Source organism: Athene noctua, chromosome 2 (assembly GCF_965140245.1).
Source record: "Athene noctua chromosome 2, bAthNoc1.hap1.1, whole genome shotgun sequence".
NCBI classification, from domain to species: Eukaryota; Metazoa; Chordata; class Aves; order Strigiformes; family Strigidae; genus Athene; species Athene noctua.
This window is the reverse complement of record NC_134038.1, coordinates 47414521-47436347: the sequence shown is the minus strand read 5'-3', so window position 1 is coordinate 47436347 and position 21827 is coordinate 47414521. Positions and strand designations below refer to the sequence as shown.

The following is a 21827-nucleotide window of genomic DNA, read 5'->3' as shown; positions in this document are numbered from 1 at the left end:
CTCTTAATTTCTAAGCATTTCCCCAAGGAAACCTGCAGACAAAAATACAGGCAGAGGTGAACTAGACAGACTGTGACCTCACATATCTCTGAGACACAATGTCAGATGTGATGATGTTCACTGGATATTAGGAATGACCTTTACTATTTTACTAAGATGCAATCATATCTATAAAAAGGAGACAGAGTGAGAAAGAAACACATTGAAACTCTACCTTACTCCTCAGAGGTGGTGTCTATCTGAGCTAAATTCATGTGCACTGTTGGAAACAGCTGGGTTCATGATGCACCAGCAGATTACAACAGGCTTATCTGTATATTTGTATATTCAAGTCAGGCTGCTTGGATGGCTGTGCCTGGTTTCCTTCAGTAGTGATGAGCTCCAGCAAAGCAGATGTTACAAGATTCTACAGCTGGACTAACCACCAAAGATGACTGAAGTTTTAACTAGAGCAGCATGCATGAGCTTCAAATGACTCTTCACCCAGGATCCCACATGAGCTCTGGCTTTCAGACCTCATGCAAAGTTACAGTCTTTACATACCTTCTTAGAGTGGGACCTGTCTTCAAAGTGGACAGCCTGCCAAGCTAACCTGCCACAGTGTAAATGCATCATTTACAACACCAGTCTGAAGTTGCAATAGTTGGGAGCAAACAGCCCCTGGCAGGCAACCATGACAATAAGGCTGTTCTTTACATCAGGCTGAAGAAAAAAGCTTGAAAAACACTTCAAAAGCCCAGCATTAAATGAGTGATAGAAAGTAAGATCTTCCTTTTAGAGACTACATGAAAGCTCTGCCTTGTTGTGAACCACGTAACTGCACATTAGAATGCAGTATTATAATTAAAGGTCACTGTATGCAGCAATCATTACTTACTGTTCTCTCCTTTAAAAGTGGGTTTTCCTTTTTAGACTTAGAGAAAATTTACTTATCTTGTGCACTTCTCCATGCAGCCAATTACACACTCAAGCTACACATAATGCATATTAACTTAGCCTGCCATACATCCAGAGGGCCTGTAGGTGTCCAATTTTTTCTATCAGAAAGTTTGTCTAGTATTGTAGAAAGAAAGAAGACATTATCCAACTGTCCACAGTTAGTAGCTATCTGGACAAAAGGGACTCACGGTGTGTGTCCTCCTTGTTACCCCACTTTAATGCATCTCCTACGCATTCATGATCAGTAGCATATGTTTCTATCTGTGAAATCCCAAAGCAAAGTTTTGCTATATAATGAGTTTTCAAAATAAAATACATGGTCTAAGAAAAAGCAATAACACAAGAATCAGAAATCAAAAAAATCTCAGGGCTACAAAGTCTTCACCATGGTCATACAGAAACCCAGCAGTCTCAGACATAAGTATATAATGATCTAAAATAATTTATATGTTCACTTAACTATTTGAATTCATAGAACTGCATTTGCAGAGCATTTACGGATGAGTACTTTATAAGTCTTTTGTAGTACAAAGACCCAGTCCTGTTAAGGTAAATTTATGTATATATTTTTGTGGCTATACAAAATTTCACTGACTTCAGTTTAACCCTAAATGACTGTAGAAAGTTCTACTGCCATGAACATCTGAGTCTTACTGGAGGATCAGTTCCCTCCTAATATCAGCTTAATAAAAGCACATATATAAAGTACATATATACATACAGACTTACATATATGTATTTAAGACTATGAAAACCCATTTCTTCCTGGCATAACACTTCTTCAGTGAATAGTAAAACATTCTGGACCAGATTTTAAGGTTCTCTTACAATTTGGCAACTCCCTTCACTGCACTCAGCATGTGGTCTTTTTACACAAAGACGAGGTTACCACACATACTCACTGCCTGTCAAAGAGTAAAGTTACACTGTCCACCGAGGCATCATTCTTGTTTAAAGAGTGTTATCAACATCAGTTTTAAAAGTCATATTCTGAAATGAACAGAGCATTCTTTAAATAATATATCCAAGTAGTTTGAAAAGTTGAATTAAAGTTTGTTCACAGGGTTATCTAATCTCCAGTTAGTCGTCAGTCTCTTCACACAAGAAAGCTTGAGTCATCATTCCCCAAAAACTGCATTTCTTACAAACCACTAATGACTTCCTCTGTGTTCATCAGAGAGGCCTGATTTTAGGAAAATGTTACATATCCTTTTGACATCCAAGACCCTTTCACAGAATGAGGCCAATATCTATCCAACTTTTCATATAGAGCTTGTAATTGCTTCAAATAGATACTGACAAGATGAATATTCTAAAAATTTAACTTCCACAAAGTAATTATTTTCAAAAAACATTTGACTATTAGCTGTCAGATTTACAAAGAAAATATGATGGAAAAACTACCATTTTTATCTCATCTGCTACTTCTGAGCTATTTCTGCAGCATGTACAGAATTATCAATCAGAACTCTAATGTCAAATGGTGGAGCCCACCACTACACGTGAAGAAAGTATCACTGTTCTTGTAAACAGTGTTCTACAGGCAAATACCTATAATGTAGTTTAACAAAACCACTTGTTTCCAGAAAAAGTAAATTCCCTTTAAAAATCTGTGATTTAGTGGAGGAGGTATAATATGTTGATCACTTTCGACAAAAAAAAAAAAAATAATCTTTTGGCTTTTTGTGGCTAGATTCAGCTCTGATGTGTTGTCTTTAAACCTAATGACAGGTCAGTATGGATACAAGTTGACCAAAGAAACTGTGGCTTCAAAATTAATAAATCATATATGATGCAGTATCCAAAAAGGAGACTCAGACAGAGCAGGCAGGGAACATGTCAGCCAACAGATCTTCCCAGCTCCAGCCCTTTGCCTCTGGGTTGGTCCTGGCCATCTCAAGCAAGTAACATCTTCTGCAGGCTGAATGGGCCATTGTAGAAGCTGGAGGAAGCATAATGTATTACTTCCTGCAATGCTAGCCAAATAATTAAAATATATTTCCCTCCACTTAGAAACCAGATATTTTCTTCACTAACTTTTCACATAACTTTTCTCAATTCTTTGCCACATAAAGATACCGTAAGAATACTACATGATAAGAAGTGGCATATCAATTTGATATTTGGTGAATACTGCAGATTATTTTCTCATGAAAACATGATTACAGGTTACACTACACACATTTGCTTACCCATCACTACCAATGATGTCACTATTGAGGTCTAATCATATCTGATAACTGTATAACTGTGAATGGCTGGAGATCGGATGCTGCAAGAGCACTGGAAGAATTCCTAGATGACATCAAAAAACAACGCACATACTTGGTGTATTCTGGGTAATAAGGATATGTGACATGTGGCTCCTAGTAAACTATAGTATTCTGTTAACCTTACTTGTTCTTTATTTTGTTTCCTTTTTGGCAGTGAATTAGAGTTCTGGCTAGTTGCTTTTGATACCCTTGCCCCCAAGTGCATCCAGTGAGTACTGCACAAAACTAGAAGTTTGATCTTCTGCATTGTTCAAAATTAATCAGCTTGGCAATGGCCAGAACAGTCTCCTGGAGGGGCCCAGTAACCTGAATCACCAGGGAAAGGCCAAGAGGACCTCCTTAATCAGGTCTAGGGCTTGTAAACCATTCTCTGACTCTTTAGCATGTAAGATACCACTTCAGGTAAAACAGCAGTAATGATTTATATGAGTGTATGTGTCTGCAGATGAAACATTGAGATACAGTACGGTCCCATGCTATTCTAATACATTGATGGTTTTTGTTCCTTCTGAAAATATTCTATAGCTTTTTTTAAAATTTTAAACCAGTAGAATTCATCTGTAAAATACGAAACTGGCGACAAAAAAATTCTTTTACTCTACACTCAGCTTACAGATATCTGACAAATTTTTATTTATCCCAGGAGTGTGTTCTTCCTGAAGTCTTCACGCCATATTTAATAACCTTTACTGCATACCTAATAAATCATATACTTAAATGAACTGTAAACATCAACATGAGTTTCACTAGGACAAAAAGGGGAGACAAATCTGTGTATTGTTGGCAGTATAGAGTGGGTAGGATGACAGTGAGTGATGATAGAATATATCAGTGTGGGGGATGATTCAGGCCTCTTAAAATTTGTAGAATAACAAAGAATGAGATGGCTTTGATTGTCATCTCAATTCATTACAAACGGATTTTTAACATTTTTTGATACCTTTTTTTTGCATCTGAGTTGGAACTGATTAATTTTGGAAATGTAACATTAGGCTATGTTCTTGTCTTTGTTATAACTAAGTTCCTCATCAAGACTCCTCCCTTTCTTCACCAAGCTTATTTGTGTATTTGCAAGAGTAATGACAGAAGCAGTAATGTACCTCAGGCAAAAGAGCCTGTGTGTCTCTCAGTATTTAGGTGACTGGCTTATAAAAGGTTCACTGGAACAATGTGCCCTGAAGCAAATGAAGATACCGTTCATATGAGCCAATTTGGGACTTACTGTGCAACAGTCGAAGTACTGAGTAAATCCAGCACTGGAGTGTATACACACTCTGAGACTAGAGATACTCAAAACATTTTCAGTAAAATGAAAATTTGTGGAAACAAAAACATTCCATGCCGATAAACAGGTTTTCATAAAGATTTTATGGAGAAGGTTTTGGGATACATGATTTGCTAAACGGGAATGGCCAAGAAAGAAAAAGACTAAATCTCCCTTTCCTCTACCCAACAAAACCAGACACTTGAATTAAAAAATCATTTCAAGTTTGTGCTTTTACTCCACAGGCAATGAAGACAGGAGTTAAAACTTTAGCATAAAGAAATGTTGTTCCCCAGACATCAGTCATGTACAATCCCTTTCTGGATATACTTAGAAAAAGTGATTTTCCTATCACTCCTATTTCAAAGCTCTGCAAAAAATGTGGCCATTCAAAGTATATCTATGCTGTCAGGTTATTTTGTAGTGGGCTACTGAAAGCTAGTCACTAGCAATAATAGTATTTGGATCCAGTACTAACATCCTATTATTGCTGCTGCAAAAGTGATAATCCAGTTGGGAGTTATCAGATAAAAATCAGGAACTTGTCACCAATAAGATCAGTGGATAAATTCTATGATATGGGACATTTCTTCACCCTCCCTACTGTATGCCCTCATGACAAACACCTTCCTAGAAAGCTTCCTACCTAATCTATAGGATCTGTCTTTATCTACAATATAACCATCCTCGCTTCTCCTTACTCACATAATGGAAACTACAGAGAAAAGCCCTCAGGGGATTACAGCTTCTTAAAGCAATCTTGTCAGTTTTAATTCAGGTTAGGTGCCTGTGTAACACAAACAATCAGGAAGGAACCAAATCAGTTTCTTTTAGATGTTGATAATTCACATGTAGTAATTTGCTTGGGCATACACACTTAACATTCATATGGATTCATTCTACAGATACATAATACATGTAATGAGATGGTCATCTATAAATATACATATATATATGTATCTCAGTATATATACATATATATATGTATCGCATCATATACATATTTTTAATATATATATATATATATTTAAAATGGGTAATGTAGACAGTTCTCAATAAATGGACTGATAAAATTCATGCCCGATGGAAAATTGCACTGGCTTTTGTCAGTGTGTCAGCACAATATATATGCCTATATATATATATGTATTCACCCACGTACATTCACATAAACTTAATGTACGTATGCATCATATATGTGTAATAGAACATACAAATCTATGTATAGCATCTGAGTAATGATGTGACAAACATTAGACACATTGCATTAAGTGCTTAGCTGGGAATAACCTTTGGTTTGGCCTCACAAATCTTTTCCTTTTCTAAGCTACACACTTCATATCTGGTGCATGTGGAAGCATCTTACCTTGCTTCCATTTTCTCTTGCCTCCCGTTCCATCTTGAGATCAGAAATTAGGAGAGTCTTGTATTTGTTCTTTCCATTACTGCTGTGATCATCTAGTCTGTATTCTGAAGTCAGCTGAGCAGAGAGGGGACTGTCACTCAGGTTCAGAGGCTGCTCATCCTGCTCCAGATTTGTTTTGCCATTACTGTTGGTTTCTGCCATCTCCCTGCAGTGTGTTCCCCCTGAAGCATTGGAACTGTGTCCCACGGTCTCATTGCCATTAAAACTCTCTGCGGCTGAATCATCTATTAAAAAATATATATTTTCAGTCACATGCCACATCATCATCTCTGTCCAGTTCAAACATAATTTAAACCTTCACAACGTTTTTCAAAATAGAATGAAAATGGCTTATATTACTAGCACCAGTACATTTCTGCAAAATGTGCACATACACTCCTCCACGTTTTCAAGTAAAAACTTTATGTAGATCCATAAAATATTACTAAGTTAAGGGAAATGATATGGGCTGACACCTTAGTGTCACTGTGTACACAAAAGATAAGTATCACAAAGGATTTTTAGGGACAAAGTGACAAAGTCTGCCTTAATCCATCTGTCTGTCCATATGTCTATGGATCTATTTAGATTCTTATACCATGTTCATTATTGCAGTATTGCATATTTCTGAAATCAACAGCAATGCACATGGTACTGAGAGAGAATCTAGTTCTCAGGTTTTAAGGGCACAGAGCAGCATATGTCATATCCATAAACATTCTCTTGCACAGATACGATGTAAATACATCTGATATATTCACTGCTGGCAGTAGAGATTATACTGGAAAAGTTTACTCCAGAAACAAAGATCCTCTCTTCATTTTGTTCAGGTGCTCGTTCACTTTGCTTATGCATTGTGTGTCACAATATATTTTAAAATACTGCTCAATAAAGGATTAAATTATCAACCTGAAAGTTACATCTGAAAACTCTGGTTGTGTTGTTGTTACCCCTAAGACTTTACAGATTAATTGTATGATTAATATGTGTCTTCACATGCTTATGAGTTTGTGTATCCTGTGTTTATCAGCACCAGAATGTGCCACCTGTGCTACTACTCAGCCCTTTACTTCTAAGCAATCTTTTGGCCAACAGCCTATCTAGTAAAACAATTTATCCTTCAATGGATTAAATGGGAGCAGAATTTGGCCCTCAATTTGCTTACTTGTTGTTCTCTAAAGCATCTCTTTTTTGGCAGCTTACATGGTTTTGCTAATGATGCAAACACCTGTCCAGGGCACTACAAGCCTGTGCTTATCTCAGACAGTGAAGCTGGAAAGAAAACTGGGGGCTTAGCAGCCAGGAATGGGTATGGCTTGAAACTGGAGATATGGGATGAGATGAACCTTAATATATTAGTACCTTAATATATCATCTGCTTTTGGGCCCTTCTAAACAACTTCCATGGAAAATAAACAAACATATTTATATAGAAGTGGAATTTAAAAAAACATCAGGATGCTTTATTTGAAGGATGTGCTCAGAAATACTCATGCTTGAAACTACATGGTTAATCAAATTGTTGACTCTCCATCTTTAATACATAAAACAACTATTCATCACCCTCAGATCAGAATTTTAAAAGTGAAGAAAATATTGCATAAATGGGTAACGATCTAATTCAATTAAGTACTTAGAGAGCCATAGACAAGCCATCATTCATCAGTGGCTTGCTTGCTGTACTCATCCAACACTTTTACGTCATAAAGTATACAGGACTGGGCACACATTCTGGACATATTTTTTTAAATTGTCTTGTAAACCTGTAAAAAAATCTAGTTTCATGAAAATACATAATAAAAATAATAATTTAAATGCTTTTATTTAAGGAACATTTTTTGGTTTTACAAAATGCTTTATAATAAATGGCTGCAATAAAAAATAAAGCTATGTTTTGGTACGTACCACATTTACATTACGTCTTACAAATACAAATGTATATGCAATAAAAGACATAGAATTTCTAGAATAAGATTTTTAAATGTGTACACCAACCCAATCTGCAACAGAGCAATGGAAATTTTCTGATTTTAAAACCTGGGAAGATTTCAGCTACATAAATGAGTAATGTGAGTAGGATTTATCCTTAATAAACTTTCTATCATGCCCTGAGACTTACGTCTAAAAGAACATAATACATTAAAAAGGTTAAAAATCTAAATGCGGTTTCAGAAATAATAATGGCATTCTAATATAGGGTCTTTATTTTTTTAAAGAAAATAGCTGTATTTACAAATCATTTTAAAAGCTCTGAGATATCAGAAAGAAACCCAGGTTTCTTTACTTAAGAGAGAAACACTTTGGTTACGGCTGATTTGTATTTAGGACTGTTAACAGATAATTGGCTTCTTGATTATCAGTTTAACAAGTGACAGTTTCAAATTAATTAAATCAATTACTGAATAGGTCACCAAGTGAGGGATGCTCCTCCCTTTGAAGGGCTCAGAAAATTCCCTGCTGTTGGGAGCAAAGAGAGAAACAAATGAGTAATCAGAGGATGTAAAAAGCCACCTTTTCATGGGAGCACTGCCTACTCTGCAGCACGCAAGTCTGATCCCTAGGGAACTTCTGCATGTTGGCACGCAAGTGTCCCAGGTCACACAGTGCAGAGGGGCCACTACCAGGACATAGATGGCTAAATGGGAATGACGGAGTAGGAAGCTGTGCCTAGAGCCAGATCCAGGAATAACCAAGTCCAAAGCAAGGCTGTTAGTTTTGGCTTGTAATCATAAGCAGTAATGGTTTTTTTCCCTGGATGATGAATGTTTGCCAAACACGTGTGAGGAAAAAAAAAAAAAAAATCTCATTTTTTATATTTGTTCTAAAATACAACCATTGAAAAATTCCTATGTTGAGTAAATGTAATTAAGCATTACAATACTTTGAAATAATAATACAGTATTTACGTGGTTTTGGCTTTGCTTAGCAAAAACAGTTACTTGATGATGTTAAGAAATATTAGTCATTTAGCTTAAATAAGTAAAATCAAATTGGAATGGATCTCTTAGAGTCATATCATTGTGTGATTTAGTATACTGCTTGCTTAGCATTACTTACTTAACACGAGTAGCAAGCTGTTAACTTTCACCTAGATTTGCTGAACTTCTGCCTCCTTAAGCAAAAGAGGGCCTCCAGAGCCGGCACAAACCAGAAGATAAGAAGGATTCAAGGCTATAACCATCAGCAGAAGCTGCAACTTGACAAGATAATGGCCTGTCAGGAGACAGTGAAGGAATCCAATAAGGTGTTAGGAGATCCCAGACCAGAATCACCATTGGACCAAAGGGCTTATGAAAGCTACAGAAAGATCACATGAAGGGCATGTGCATAGATCATAAGGGTATAATTTCCCATGAGATTTTTTGCTTGGGGTCCCCCTCTGGAGGCACCCATCTTGAGCTGTTTTTTCCCATCTGTACCTTTTTAATTTATATATATACATATATATATATATATATATATATACTCTGATGCCTGAGACTCAGCTACAAGAAATCTAGAGATGGAACTGCGAAGAAACTTCTTTAACAATGGTAAATCTCAGTTTCTACTATAAAGTCAAATATCTGCTTTTACAATCATTTAACCTTGCTTATTAGAAACAGGAACTATCGTCTGTTGGGATAACATTCAGGAGAACAGCTGCAATGGCTATAAATCACACTTTTGCCAAGTAAATATAAACATGTATTGTAATACAAGAGATCAAGAGAAAAATAGTGGTTTAGCACTAGTAGTTTCTTACAGATGTTACCAAGGTAACTAAATTACAAGGTTTAGTACATTTCTCATCCCTGGGCAGCTGCTCTATTTTTGCCAAGAATAAAGGCTACTCTAAAGCAAGAGTTTCTGATATTTCAGCAACACAGACCACATCAGGAATAACTGGTTTTGGGGACAAAGGCAGGAGGGTCTGGCCCAGGAGAGGAAAGGCATGTTCACCCTTGGACAGAGTTAGCCATGGCCCCAACACCTCCCGGCCCTGCTTGTAACTGACTGCTGGACCAAGCTGCCCCGCTCCTGGGCCTGCAGGGACTGCAAGAACTCATGGCTGCCGCACGGCTGCCAAGGGGCACGGCTGATTTCACAGAATCACAGAATCATCTAGGTTGGAAAAGACCATGAAGATCATCCAGTCCAAACATTAACCTAACACTGACAGTTCCAAACTACACCAGATCCCTCAGCGGTATGTCAACACGACTCTTAAACACCTCCAGGGATGGGGACTCCACCACCTCCCTGGGCAGCCCATTCTAATGCCTGACAACCCCTTCTGTAAAGAAACACTTCCTAATATCCAGTCTAAACCTTCCCTGGGGCAACTTGAGGCCATTCCCTCTTGTCCTGTCGCTTATTACTTGGTTAAAGAGACTCATCCCCAGCTCTCTGCAACCTCCTTTCAGGTAGCTGTAGAGGGCGATGAGGTCTCCCCTCAGCCTCCTCTTCTCCAGACTAAACACCCCCAGTTCCCTCAGCCGCTCCTCGTACGACCTGTGCTCCAGACCCTGCACCAGCGTCATTGCCCTTCTCTGGACACGCTCGAGTCATTCAATGTCCTTTTTGTAGTGAGGGGCCCAAAACTGAACACAGGAATCGAGGTGCGGCCTCACCAGTGCCAAGTACTGGGGTAAGATCCCTTCCCTGTCCCTGCTGGCCACGCTATTGCTGACACAAGCCAGGATGCCATTGGCCTTCCTGGCCACCTGGGCACACTGCTGGCTCCTGTTCAGCCGGCTGTCAATCAACACCCCCAGGTCCCTCTCTGACTGGCAGCTCTCCAGCCACTCCTCCCCAAGCCTGTAGCGCTGCTGGGGGTTGTTGTGGCCCAAGGGCAGCCCCCGGCATTTGGCCTTATTGAAACTCCTCCAGTTGGGCTCAGCCCATGGCTCCAGCCTGTCCAGGTCTCTCTGCAGAGCCTCCCTGCCCTCAAGCAGATCAACACTCCCACCCAACTTGGGGTCATCTGCAAACTTACTGAGGGTGCACTCGATCCCCTCGTCTAGATCATCAGTAAAGATGTTAAACAGGAGTGGCCCCAAAACCGAGCCCTGGGGGACACCACTCGTGACCGGCTGCCAACTGGATTTAACTCCGTTCACCACAACTCTTTGGGCCCGGCCATCCAGACAGTTTTTTACCCAGCAAAGTGTGTGCCCATCCAAGCCTTGAGCAGCCAGTTTCACCAGAAGAATGCTGTGGGAAATGGTGTCAAGGACCTTACTAAAGTCAAGGTAAACAACATCCACAGCCTTTCCCTCATCCAATAAGCAGGTTGCCCTGTCACAGAAGGAGATCAGGTTTGTCAGGCAGGACCTGCCTTTCATAAACCCATGCTGACTGGGCCTGAGCATCTGGTTGTCCCGCACATGTTGTGTGATGGCACTCAGGATAAGCTGATCCATCAGCTTCCTGGGCACCGAAGTCAAGCTGACAGGCCTGTAATTTCCTGGATCATTCTTCTGACCCTTCTTATAGATGGGTGTCACATTGGCCAATTTCCAGTCTGTCGGGACCTCCCCGGTCAGCCAGGACTGCTGGTAAATGATGGAAAGCAGCCTGGCGAGCACCCCAGCCAGCTCCTTCAGCACCCTTGGGTGTATCCCATCTGGTCCCATAGAGTTGTGTGTGTCTGTGTGATGCAGCAGGTCACTGACTGTCTTCTCCTGGCCTGCGGGGGGATCATTCTCCCAATCTCTGTCTTCTGGCTGAGGAGGCTGGATTGCCTCACTACAACTAGTTTTGTTATTAAAGACTGAGGAAAAGAAGGCATTAAGCACCTCAGCCTTCTCCTCATCACTTGCTACCATGTTTCCTCCCGCCTCTAGCAGGGGATGGAGGCTCTCCCTGGTCTTTCTTTTGCTACTGACATACTTACAGAAACATTTCTTGTTGTCCTTGATTGCTGAAGCCAGATTAATTTCCAGTTGGGCTTTAGACCTCCTGATTTCCACCCTTCATAGCCTCACAGCATCTTTGTAATCACTGTGAGTGCCTAGCCCCTTCTTCCAAAGGCTATAAACTCTCCTTTTCTCCCTGAGTTGCAGCCAAAGCTCCCTGTTCAGCCAGGGTGGTCTTCTCTGGTGCTGGCTTCTCTTACAGCACCTGGGGACCGCCTGCTCCTGAGCCATTAACACTTTCTTCTTAAAGAGTGTCCAGCCTTCCTGGGCCCCTATACCCTTCAGGACCGTCTCCCAAGGGATTCTGTCAAGCAGGTGCCTAAACAAGACTGCCAGCCCTTTGGAAGTCTAGGATGGTGTGGGAGACATCAGCCTATCAGCCTTGCACAGCCTCTGAGAACCAGCTAGGCTTTGATGAGAAACAGGCCTTGGGAGAAACATAAGAAACTGCTGAGTTGTGTGACAGGGAAAAACAATGGACAGCTGCAACACTGAACTGTGGAAAAGTACTGAACTGTGAGAAGTTACTGCCGCATGAACAGCACATGAACAAGAAGTTGATTGGTCTGCACAGCACATGTTAGAGTGGTCTTATGCTGCTAGGAGAAAAGGCTGATAGTTGTCTAATTGCTGATTTGCTAATTATGAGTAAGAGCTTTGGCGAGAGCATAAGGATGTACCATTGGAAAAATAAATGGCTTTGCTTGATATAACTCTTATAGAGTTGTGCAAGTCCAATATTCTCCTGCAACAGGATGGCAGTTCTGCTACCCCCTCTCCTGGCCTGTGTGCATTGGTATACACGCACTTCAGCTTGACTGACGTCCCCACAGTTACTGATCCATCACTATCCCCTGCATCTTTGTTGTGTTGCATGTCTCCATACCTTGCCTCCACTGGGTGAGGGTCATTGCTGGCACAACAGCCCACAAACCCTGGTAATCTACCCTGGGGCTTATGTCTGGGAATTCCAGTTTTGCCCCCTTCCCCCTTCAAATCTAGTTTAAAGCTCTCTCAATGAGCCCAGCTAACTCCTGCCCCAAGATCCTTTTCCCCCTCTGGGACAGGTGCAACCCATGTGATGTTTCATGGAGACCTTTGGGGACCAAAGGGACCTTTGACCACCCTTCTCAGTAGCAACGACCTCTCACAGGAAGTGAGATCTCTACTCCTCCCTGGGCACAGTGTGGATGGTGAGCGGGAGCTGCACCTAAAACAGGGCCTGGGTTGGGACCAGCAGTTTGCTCACACAGCTTTCTTACCTTACCGCAGCACCTCAGCAATAAACTGCTAACACTGAAAGCCTGTTCTCTTACCAAATACTTTTCCCCTCCACCCCACAGAGGCAGAGGTGCGGCGGCTTGGGGAGAGCTGTGCGCAAGCCCAGGGGAGCCAAGGCTTTGCCTGGCTATGGCCACTGGTGAGTGTTTCTCCAGGGCAGCTTGCCAAGAGCTCCTCTTACAGAACAAGGACATCACTAACAGCAGGCACCAAGGGGGAGAGGCCAGGGGCCCATCCCTGGGGCAGCCAAGAGAGATGCTGCAGGAGGTCAGCTGGGGAACATGGTGGCACCCCTGGGACCCAGTGACATCATGGTGACAGCTGGAGGATGCCTAGGCCCAGCCTGGCCCTTGCCCCATGCCAGGGACCCCACGGAGGCCAGGCCCACCCCAGCCCAGCACACGTGAGGCAGCAGCCATTAACCCACTGCAGGGCTGCCCTCCCACAGGAGGCCCTCCCTTGGGCTCACTTCGGCACCACCGATGGGCCCTGGTCACTCCAGGCTCCCTTCCCATAGATCAGTGATGGGGGGCAAAATAAAACTCTACCACAATCAGCCTACATCTGGGTGCAGCATGTTTTTAGGACAGCGTTGTTTTCAGAACATGCCCCATGTCTGAACCGCTGCCACAGGATCTGTTTTATGGGAAGACCTGCAGGGAAGCATGCCACAGGTGCTGGGAGCTTAGAAGGGAGGGAGAAAAGGGCTTCCCTGCCCTGCGTTGGGTATCGGGGCAGTCACAAAAGAGGCTGTGGGATGAGCTCATGTCTTCATCACTTCCCAGGGCCATCGCTATCCACAGGCATCAACCATGACAGCAAATGATGGCCTCATCAAATGCTCCTGCTTACTCAGGGCAGGACACATCTTTAGGAACTGTGCAGTTTTCAAATCCTTACCCCAGCACTCTGGAAGACTGGAAGCACACCTGCAACTGGTTTTGTTACTTAAGCCTGAAAAGGGAGAGTCTGACTGCAAAACATGTATGTGTTTCACTTCTCAAAAACAGCCATCTGGTGTCTCACCTACGCAGAGACCCTCCTCCAGGGATTAAAGAGCATCACCCCTCACAGAAAGACTCCAAGAACAGAGAGAAGGTACCTTTGGACTGGGCAGCAGCCTTCTTGCTGAAGCAAGGAGCACTCTCCAGGCTTAGGCATAGACTTCTCACTCATGGACCAATATTTCTTAAACCTCCTGATGACAAGAACTCCTTCTCCCACCTTGCACAGAGCTTCACACTGATCTTCTTCTCTGACCAACACACTTCAGGCACCTTCAGTCCAAGTACTCTCTGTGTTAGGTACAATTCTCAAAACAAGAACTGCAGCAATTTTCCTACTTCAAGTTAAGTTTCTTATTATTCACAACACTGCATTAGAGCTTCCAACTCAATCCTTCTAGATCACCTTGAGGCCAACTAGACACAAAGTGACATCAGCTTTGTTTTTGTACACTTGAGAAGTCCAGGCTCCTGCCTGAGAACTTTCCAGGCTCATTGCATTCACCACTGTGTTAGCTTCTACCCCTGCTTTTGAAGGAAACTTGGAAATGGTGGAAGAAACAACAATGCCAAAGAAAACCCAAGCTAACATGCTGTGAATATGAGTTTTGACTCTCAGAACTGTTGGATCCTTCAGTTATCTGCCACAGTCATTCACATTATCATGGCATAAACTTCTGCCAATACCCCATTTCTCTGTATTTAACTCCCTGGATTCTGCAAGGTGATTTCTGTGACAGTTGACAGTTTAAGGGCAGTCTTATTTAGAGCAGGAAACCAGATCTTAATCTATGATTGTGTTCTCCTACCAAACAATGCCTAGATTTATGAATGGGCAAAGAACATATATTGCTAGAATTAGAGATTCTTCTGTTACAGGTTAAAATACAGTTCTTCCACCCAGAGAGAACTGTCTTCAGACCAGGTATGTCAAAGCTCAACACCATTCTCAGTAAGAGTGCTTTCTTACAGGAAAGCAAGTTGAAGTGTGCACCAAATCTGGCTGAAATAACAAGTCCCTCAAACACCAGTTTTCTGAGAGCACAAATTTAAGATCTGAACGCTGATATAAGTGTCACTGAAGTACTGTGAATCTCAAACCAAGGTACATATATAGAACTTCTCTCCTTGAGACAAAAATCTCCAGATGTTTTAAAGGATCTCTTGCATTACTCTTAGCAATCAATTTCATACTATAAATCACACAGACTTTTCAAATTCCTTGCAGGTAAGTGAGGAAGGAGTCAACAAGCAATTCTACTTAAAGACAGATTTCTGAATAAATTCTCTCCCTCTCTCAAATTAATTCTCAGGCTAGAATTCAATTAATATTTAGAGTACGCTTAAATAGTTTATACAGCTGAGATTTCAGCTACCTGAAACTTACTGCATATTTTACTAGTCACTAATCCATAGTGTTGGCCTTCAGCTGTAACAGCAGTAGTGTGGCACAGTTCTACAACTGTACAGCCACATGGAAGCTCCATCTGCTGAAAGGACAGACATGGTGATGGATCAGGGAGATAAGAAACCTTCTCATTAACAATAAGAATGAAGCAAGAGCTTTGTGATACCAAAGCAGCTCTAACACAGCTCACTTTCTTCCATGAAGCAAGGCAGAAAGCCTGCTTAGGAAGTACACAAAAAACGAGGGAAAAGCAATTAACCTTACAGCACCTTTGATGCTTTTGAGACATTCTGACTACATGCGTGTGTCCCACAAGTCAAAACCATGCCTGGTGATAATGAGTCCGACTAGTCACAGCAAATGAACAAAGTAAATGTTGGGGCCACTTTGACCATTCTACTCTAAGACGTGAGGATGAGAGAGGGCCACATATGCAGCCCAAGCAGGCACTGATTCCTGCAGACTCCGAAGGAGCATGCACACAGGTTAAATGAACACTTTGAGTGGGTTGCCTGTCAACAGTGCATCTCTGAGAGCAGCAGATACTGTAAGGTGGGTAACTTCTTTCTAAAAGGAGGAGATTGGATGTGAATGAGCTGAGTGGGATGAGTGAGACTGAAGCTGCTGGCTGTACAAGCACAGGCTGTCATAAAACCCACTCTTAAAGACTGTCTACCAAAGTCCTGTATGATGAAGGTTCCTTTAATCAGTTTTGGGCCAGATACCACCAGCCCAGGTCTTGCTAATAAATACCACTTTACACCCTTAGCAATCTGATTAATTTGAACAGGATCACTTGCAAGAGACTGTACTGCAGACCAAGAGTGACAGACTCCAGACCAGTTTTGAGTTACTATGCCGTTCCCTTTAATCTTTGGCTTCAATATTGCATGTTTTATTTTTCCTTTGTTAAAATACAATTTTAATGAAAATAATATGCTACATAAGCAAACATTTCAAACTAAGTTAGTTACATTCCTTCTGTAATTCCACAAACCCAAAGCATGCTAGCAAACCTTCCTAACAAGAGCTACAGAAAAAAATGCTCTACTGGTGGCAACTGACAGTAGGCAGTTTTGGGAGAGGAACACCATGAATCAGACAAAAGCTGGTGTAGAGCGCTGACTCACGGAAATTTCTGTAGTATGAAACAATTATAGAGACTTTTCTAAATGAACTGATAAAAAGGTGAGGTCACATTTCACTCCCACCATTTTTCACAAGGACCGTTTAATACCAATTTGTCACAGTTATGTATTTGGTTATGCTTCATTTATGTCACAAGTCATGTTTCAAGCAGAAGTTCAATACGTAACTTAAAAGCCAGTCAAAATCAACTGTATCTATTTATCTTCTCCATTCCATTTCGTATTATGATAAGATCAGGGGTTGAATTAATGGCGGTACAAAGGTGATTTCAGACCCTCTATTATTCCCCATTTCATGAAGCATAAGAATGGCCATAGTTGGTCAGATCAAAAATCCATTTAGTCCAACATCCTATCTCCATCACTGGCTATTAGGTGATGTTTAGGAAAGAGAATAAGGCAAGCATATACAATTCTTTCCCCTGTGTCTTGCTGAGCCCTTAATAATTTTCAACCCAAGGTATTTCTGAGCCAGTTGTCGTTTCTAGTAACATACTGACACTCATCAGATTTCTTCTCCATGCAAATATCCAGTCTCTTTTTGAACCTGCGTAAAACTCAAACACCTTTCTCTGTGCCTCCAGAAAGTTTCTGTCACTATTTCTGTTCCCACTAAAGTGTCAGTAGGGTGTCAAGGAAACAAGGAACAGGAATTAACAGGTGGGCAAGAGCCTTTCCAGAGGACACAGCAGGGCAATGTGCACAGAACTCGGTCACTTCATTCACAGTGAGACTGCATTTGCTCCATTACAAGAATATGTATTGTACTCTTCAGCTAACCTCACTAATGTTAACAATTTTTTTTTCTCCTTTTGATACATGTAGCTTTCCTGATGTGGTTGACTTCTGTGAATTCAGCTATGGAACTCACTGCCTTGAAATTTGAACCTGGAAACCATCAGTTTCAGTGCGATGCCAGTCAATGAATCCTTCACTGTTGTTTTCAGTGATGGAGGAACAGCTCAGGAGCTACTCTGAACGATCACTCTGTGTGCATTTATGAAAGAAAAAAGAACAAAGCAAACTACAAAACTAATCCTTAGCATTGTCAACAAGAGTATGGCGAATTTAATATACATACGCACATACACAGTGGAATCAGCATTAGCCAGGCTGTAAATCTTACTTAACTATTAAACAAACCCCCCGGTAATTCACAATTTTTCCGTGGATAAATGTCTCTTCTTGTTGGAGGCACAAAACAGGCAGATATTTTATTCAATTACAACATTAAATAACAGAACAGTGAACAACTGCCACTCCATGACATCAGCAACTACCAGAATGATACTGCCCTGTCAGTCACAGTGTTATAGATGGGCTCATTTATAAAGCTTCATGACTGACTGCATGTTTACTTTGCCTGCAGAGCTACTGTCCCTGCATATACACAACAAGGAGATGAAGCAGAATGGCTACTAGGAGGGTACTGCACATGCAAATATGTGAATAGCTCACTGGGTGCACAGTAGTCTTATTATCACTATGCATCTAGTTTGTACTTGTGCTTTGGCATTTCCACTTCAAAAGACATAGCTTTCACTGCCTCTGGGAGAAAAATCTCTGATTTTCCCCTTACTCTGGAGAAACCTCTAGGGCACTTTTTGTGGCAAAGGGTCTATCAAGTAGTTCTTAATACAGAAAACCTGCAATAATTCTAAAACCTTTTATGCTGTTTTTAGGCTCATATTTGGCAGGTAAAATGTCATCTGGCATTAAATCTCCATCTCTGGACAAGCACTGCAGGAACGAGTCTCAGCCTGATAACATATGAGTGAAGCCAGAGGTGTTGCCCTACACTCATCCCAATCAGTACTCCAGACTTCAGAGCAGTTTATTGATATGAAGCTGGGACCTGAGGAAGGCTGGGAGACAGGCAGGCTCAGGACAGACTAGCTCTGACTTCTGAGATTTACTAAAAGTCCAACCATGTACAGAACATATCAAGCAACAAAGACATTTGAGACTACAACATATTAAGAAAAGAAGGAGGAATATGAATCCTTCTCCTTCAAGTAAAAAGAGCTATCCTAGGAGATTTTACCCTCTTCTCTTTCTTGCCCAGCATGGAAGAGGCTTATGCTGCCCTGGCTAAAGGCTGCTGAGGGCAGCAGCAGCTGCCACCATTCGCAGCAACAAGAATAATCTGGTGCTGTGCCAGCAACAGACAAAAGACTAACATGTAGGCACCTGTTTCATGTCTAAACATCTACCCAAATGGAGCTGAAAGGAATTATGTTAAACTTATCTTTCACTTGGACCTAGTACGTGTGTGATGTCATATTTTACTTCATCAGGATCTGCCAGAAGACAAAACTAAAGAGGAAAGATGAAGTTGGAGTCAGGAGAGAAAATTCTCTGCAGACTGGATGCCCCAAATACTGGCATGTTCAATAAAGCCCTCTAAAGTCTAAAATTTAGTCTACCAGCTTTAGTGTGTTGAGTGGGTTCACACAGTGATATCAGTCTGCACTTACTTCTGGAAGGGTGAAGCCCTGAGCACAAGCAAGATGAATGATTGTTTGACAGCCCCTCAGCAAACTACTGCCTCCTCTTCCATAAAGGCAGCAAGGCTATAGAAAGGCTCATTATACCCACTCCATCAGTAAAACTGGGAGAGAAAGGGGGGAGAAGCCTTAAAAGCAAACAGAAATGATTGCTTTGAGCTACATATGTCCTTAGCAACATTTAACCCAAACTCTGACTTAAGCTCCCAAACTTTACAGTACAAATTGATGGATTTGCCTGTCTGCTATATTCCTAGCAGAAAGCCAAGCAGAAGTTTCCTCGTGAAATATGAAAAAAATCATGTCTGTTAATATTTTGCCTATCACTAGAAGTCTACAACCAAGTAGAAATAAGAAAAAAATCTTAGATACCCAACGAATAAAAAGAGAATTGAAAAGATATCTCAAATAATTTGAGCATCTCAAATATATGCTCAAACATAGCGAGCTCAAGTTTTTATTTTATATTAAATTATATTTTAAGTTTTATTTTAGAACTATTATGAGAAGACTTGCAAGCATTCTTTATTTTATATTTGTAATGTATAGTCTCAGTAGCTTTAAAGATGCTATTTAGGTGCATAAAATAAAGAGTAACTAAGTTCAAAATGCGCTGTCAGCCCAATATTTTGGGTACCTCTATAATAATGAAAATAGTTTAATTGACTTGACAGCATAACTCTCAGTAACAATATTTCTACAAATAGTTCAGACTCATTAGACCTTTCATCATCAGGTTTGTAGCTCTATAGTTCCGGATTTCAAAATGACAATCTAATCTTTTGAATTTTTTCACACAGGGAAGTATAGGCTTGTATCAGGTAAATTAAAGCCATTTTATTGTTATTTACAACTGCATACTAAAATCTAGGACATGAAAAATGCTTCATAACTAGAAGTGAAAACACTTCCGAGCATTTTCATGATTTTTTTTCCTGTCTTTCCTTTGATAAATCAACCTTTTTTTGCAAAAGATTTGGTTTTCACTCTAGAACAGTTCTGTCACATCCTTTCCAGTTCTCTCCACTCATATTAACATATTGGCTTTTAGGAAAATTTTGTAACTCAGCAGAGAGTAAAATAAGTGCCTCTACTATTCACATACTGAAATTCAGTTTAAGAATAGGTAATAAACATGGAATTGGGAAGAACTAGAATAAAAGTATGTGGAATATGAAATAGGAACTTTACAGCCTTTGTACTTCATTGCAGTTCTAGCATCACCAACATGAACTAAAACTTCCTTGATACATTAGGAAAGTGGATGTCAGAGAATATGAGAAGTTAGAATACTAAATATTTAAGTTCAGGACTCCATTAGGGTTACTGTTTTTTTATTTAATGGCTGTGATATAATTAATGTTTTTGCTGAGACAGAGTCTCAGTGAGTTGAGTGTAGGATTCTGTTACAGATAAACTGTAAGTTTAGAAATCCGATGAAGAATTCCAGAGTTTGGAAAGCTGCTATTACAAACTTGAGCAAATAAGCATGTTCAAGGGATATAAATGACACGTCTCTTTTCAGTTCACTTTGCTTTTTATTCTGTCTCTTTAAAATACTTATGGATGTCCATGGCAGCATGTACTTTACTGTTTTCTGATTTGAGCATGCCTTGGGCAATTACAGGAGGTGGTCTCCTCACTGCTTGAGTGAAAACATTATTCTGGCCACACAGGGAAACACTTGATAACAAACTTGATGGTCTTTCTCCATCTGGCAAGCAATCATTTTTGAATGTTACATCCATTATGCTTTCATAATTTTATTTTTCACTGTATCAAGTGAAAGTTAAAAATATTCAACATCTACAAAGGCTAAGCACCAGCCCAAACACCAGCAAAAGAATGCAAAAGATGACAACAGTCATCAATGCTAAGGAACACAAAAATATTGCCACAGAGGTAAAGGACACAAGCATATCAGGAGTCTACCTCACACGTTGATTACAATAAAAAGCAACAAATGAGAGGGAGAAAATAAGCAGTGCTGATGATTGGCCTCCCATTGATCAGTCCGAAAAATCTCTCTCATGTAGTGAATGCCAAAACTGCCATGAAAGATGTACGAGCATTATCATACACAAAGCAGTAGAATCAGCTTGGAAGTTTACAACAATATTTTTTTCCTACTAAATAAAATCACATGGCCCAGGACAGCAGAATCACAAGTCATGTAATATAACTTTGGTTGAAAAATGGCAGATTTGCAAACTCTATCCACAAACATCCATGATTTGAGGTCTTTGACACCAAGTGGGTGATACCAGGCAGAAGACAGTAGATCTCCCATGAGGTATTAATACTACAGCAAGGTCTCTTCTGCCTTCATTGAAGTCACCACTCTTAAATCCCAACAGCCTCATAACACTACAGATAGACATGTTGACTTCCGATCTGACTGGCAAAATCAAAACACACTTTTTCCTTTTCAGAAATTATTTTCAGCAAAAATAAAACATGTTCTTTCATTTTCAGAAATTATTTTCAGCACAGACATCACAGTCAATAAATTTTTTTTACAATTCCCAAAATATAGCTGAGCATTTGGTCACACATCATCTAAAAATGGACTAGAATAAGAGGTATTTGAAGACAAAAAAGAATGATTTTGCTAGATGGTCTGTCAGCACAATATCTCTGGCAAACCAAGTAACTATGATTCAATGCCCAGAAACTTCACAAAGCCCAAAGGATCTGA

At 40.6% G+C, this 21827-nt stretch overlaps 1 protein-coding gene across 9 annotated transcripts in view; it reads right to left on the bottom strand.

Annotated features, from left to right (window-relative positions):
- NOL4 (nucleolar protein 4) overlaps positions 1–21827 on the bottom strand; it is a 201319-nt gene that overhangs the window by 76441 nt on the left and 103051 nt on the right. For 7 of the 9 annotated variants that reach the window (XM_074899009.1, XM_074899011.1, XM_074899012.1 and 4 more), the window contains exon 6: positions 5843–6126. In XM_074899009.1, the coding sequence (XP_074755110.1) occupies positions 5843–6126 (284 nt within the window). Of the gene's footprint in view, positions 1–5842; positions 6127–11267; positions 11287–21827 lie in introns of those variants that run through there. The other 2 variants (XM_074899016.1, XM_074899017.1) reach the window with 1 other exon arrangement.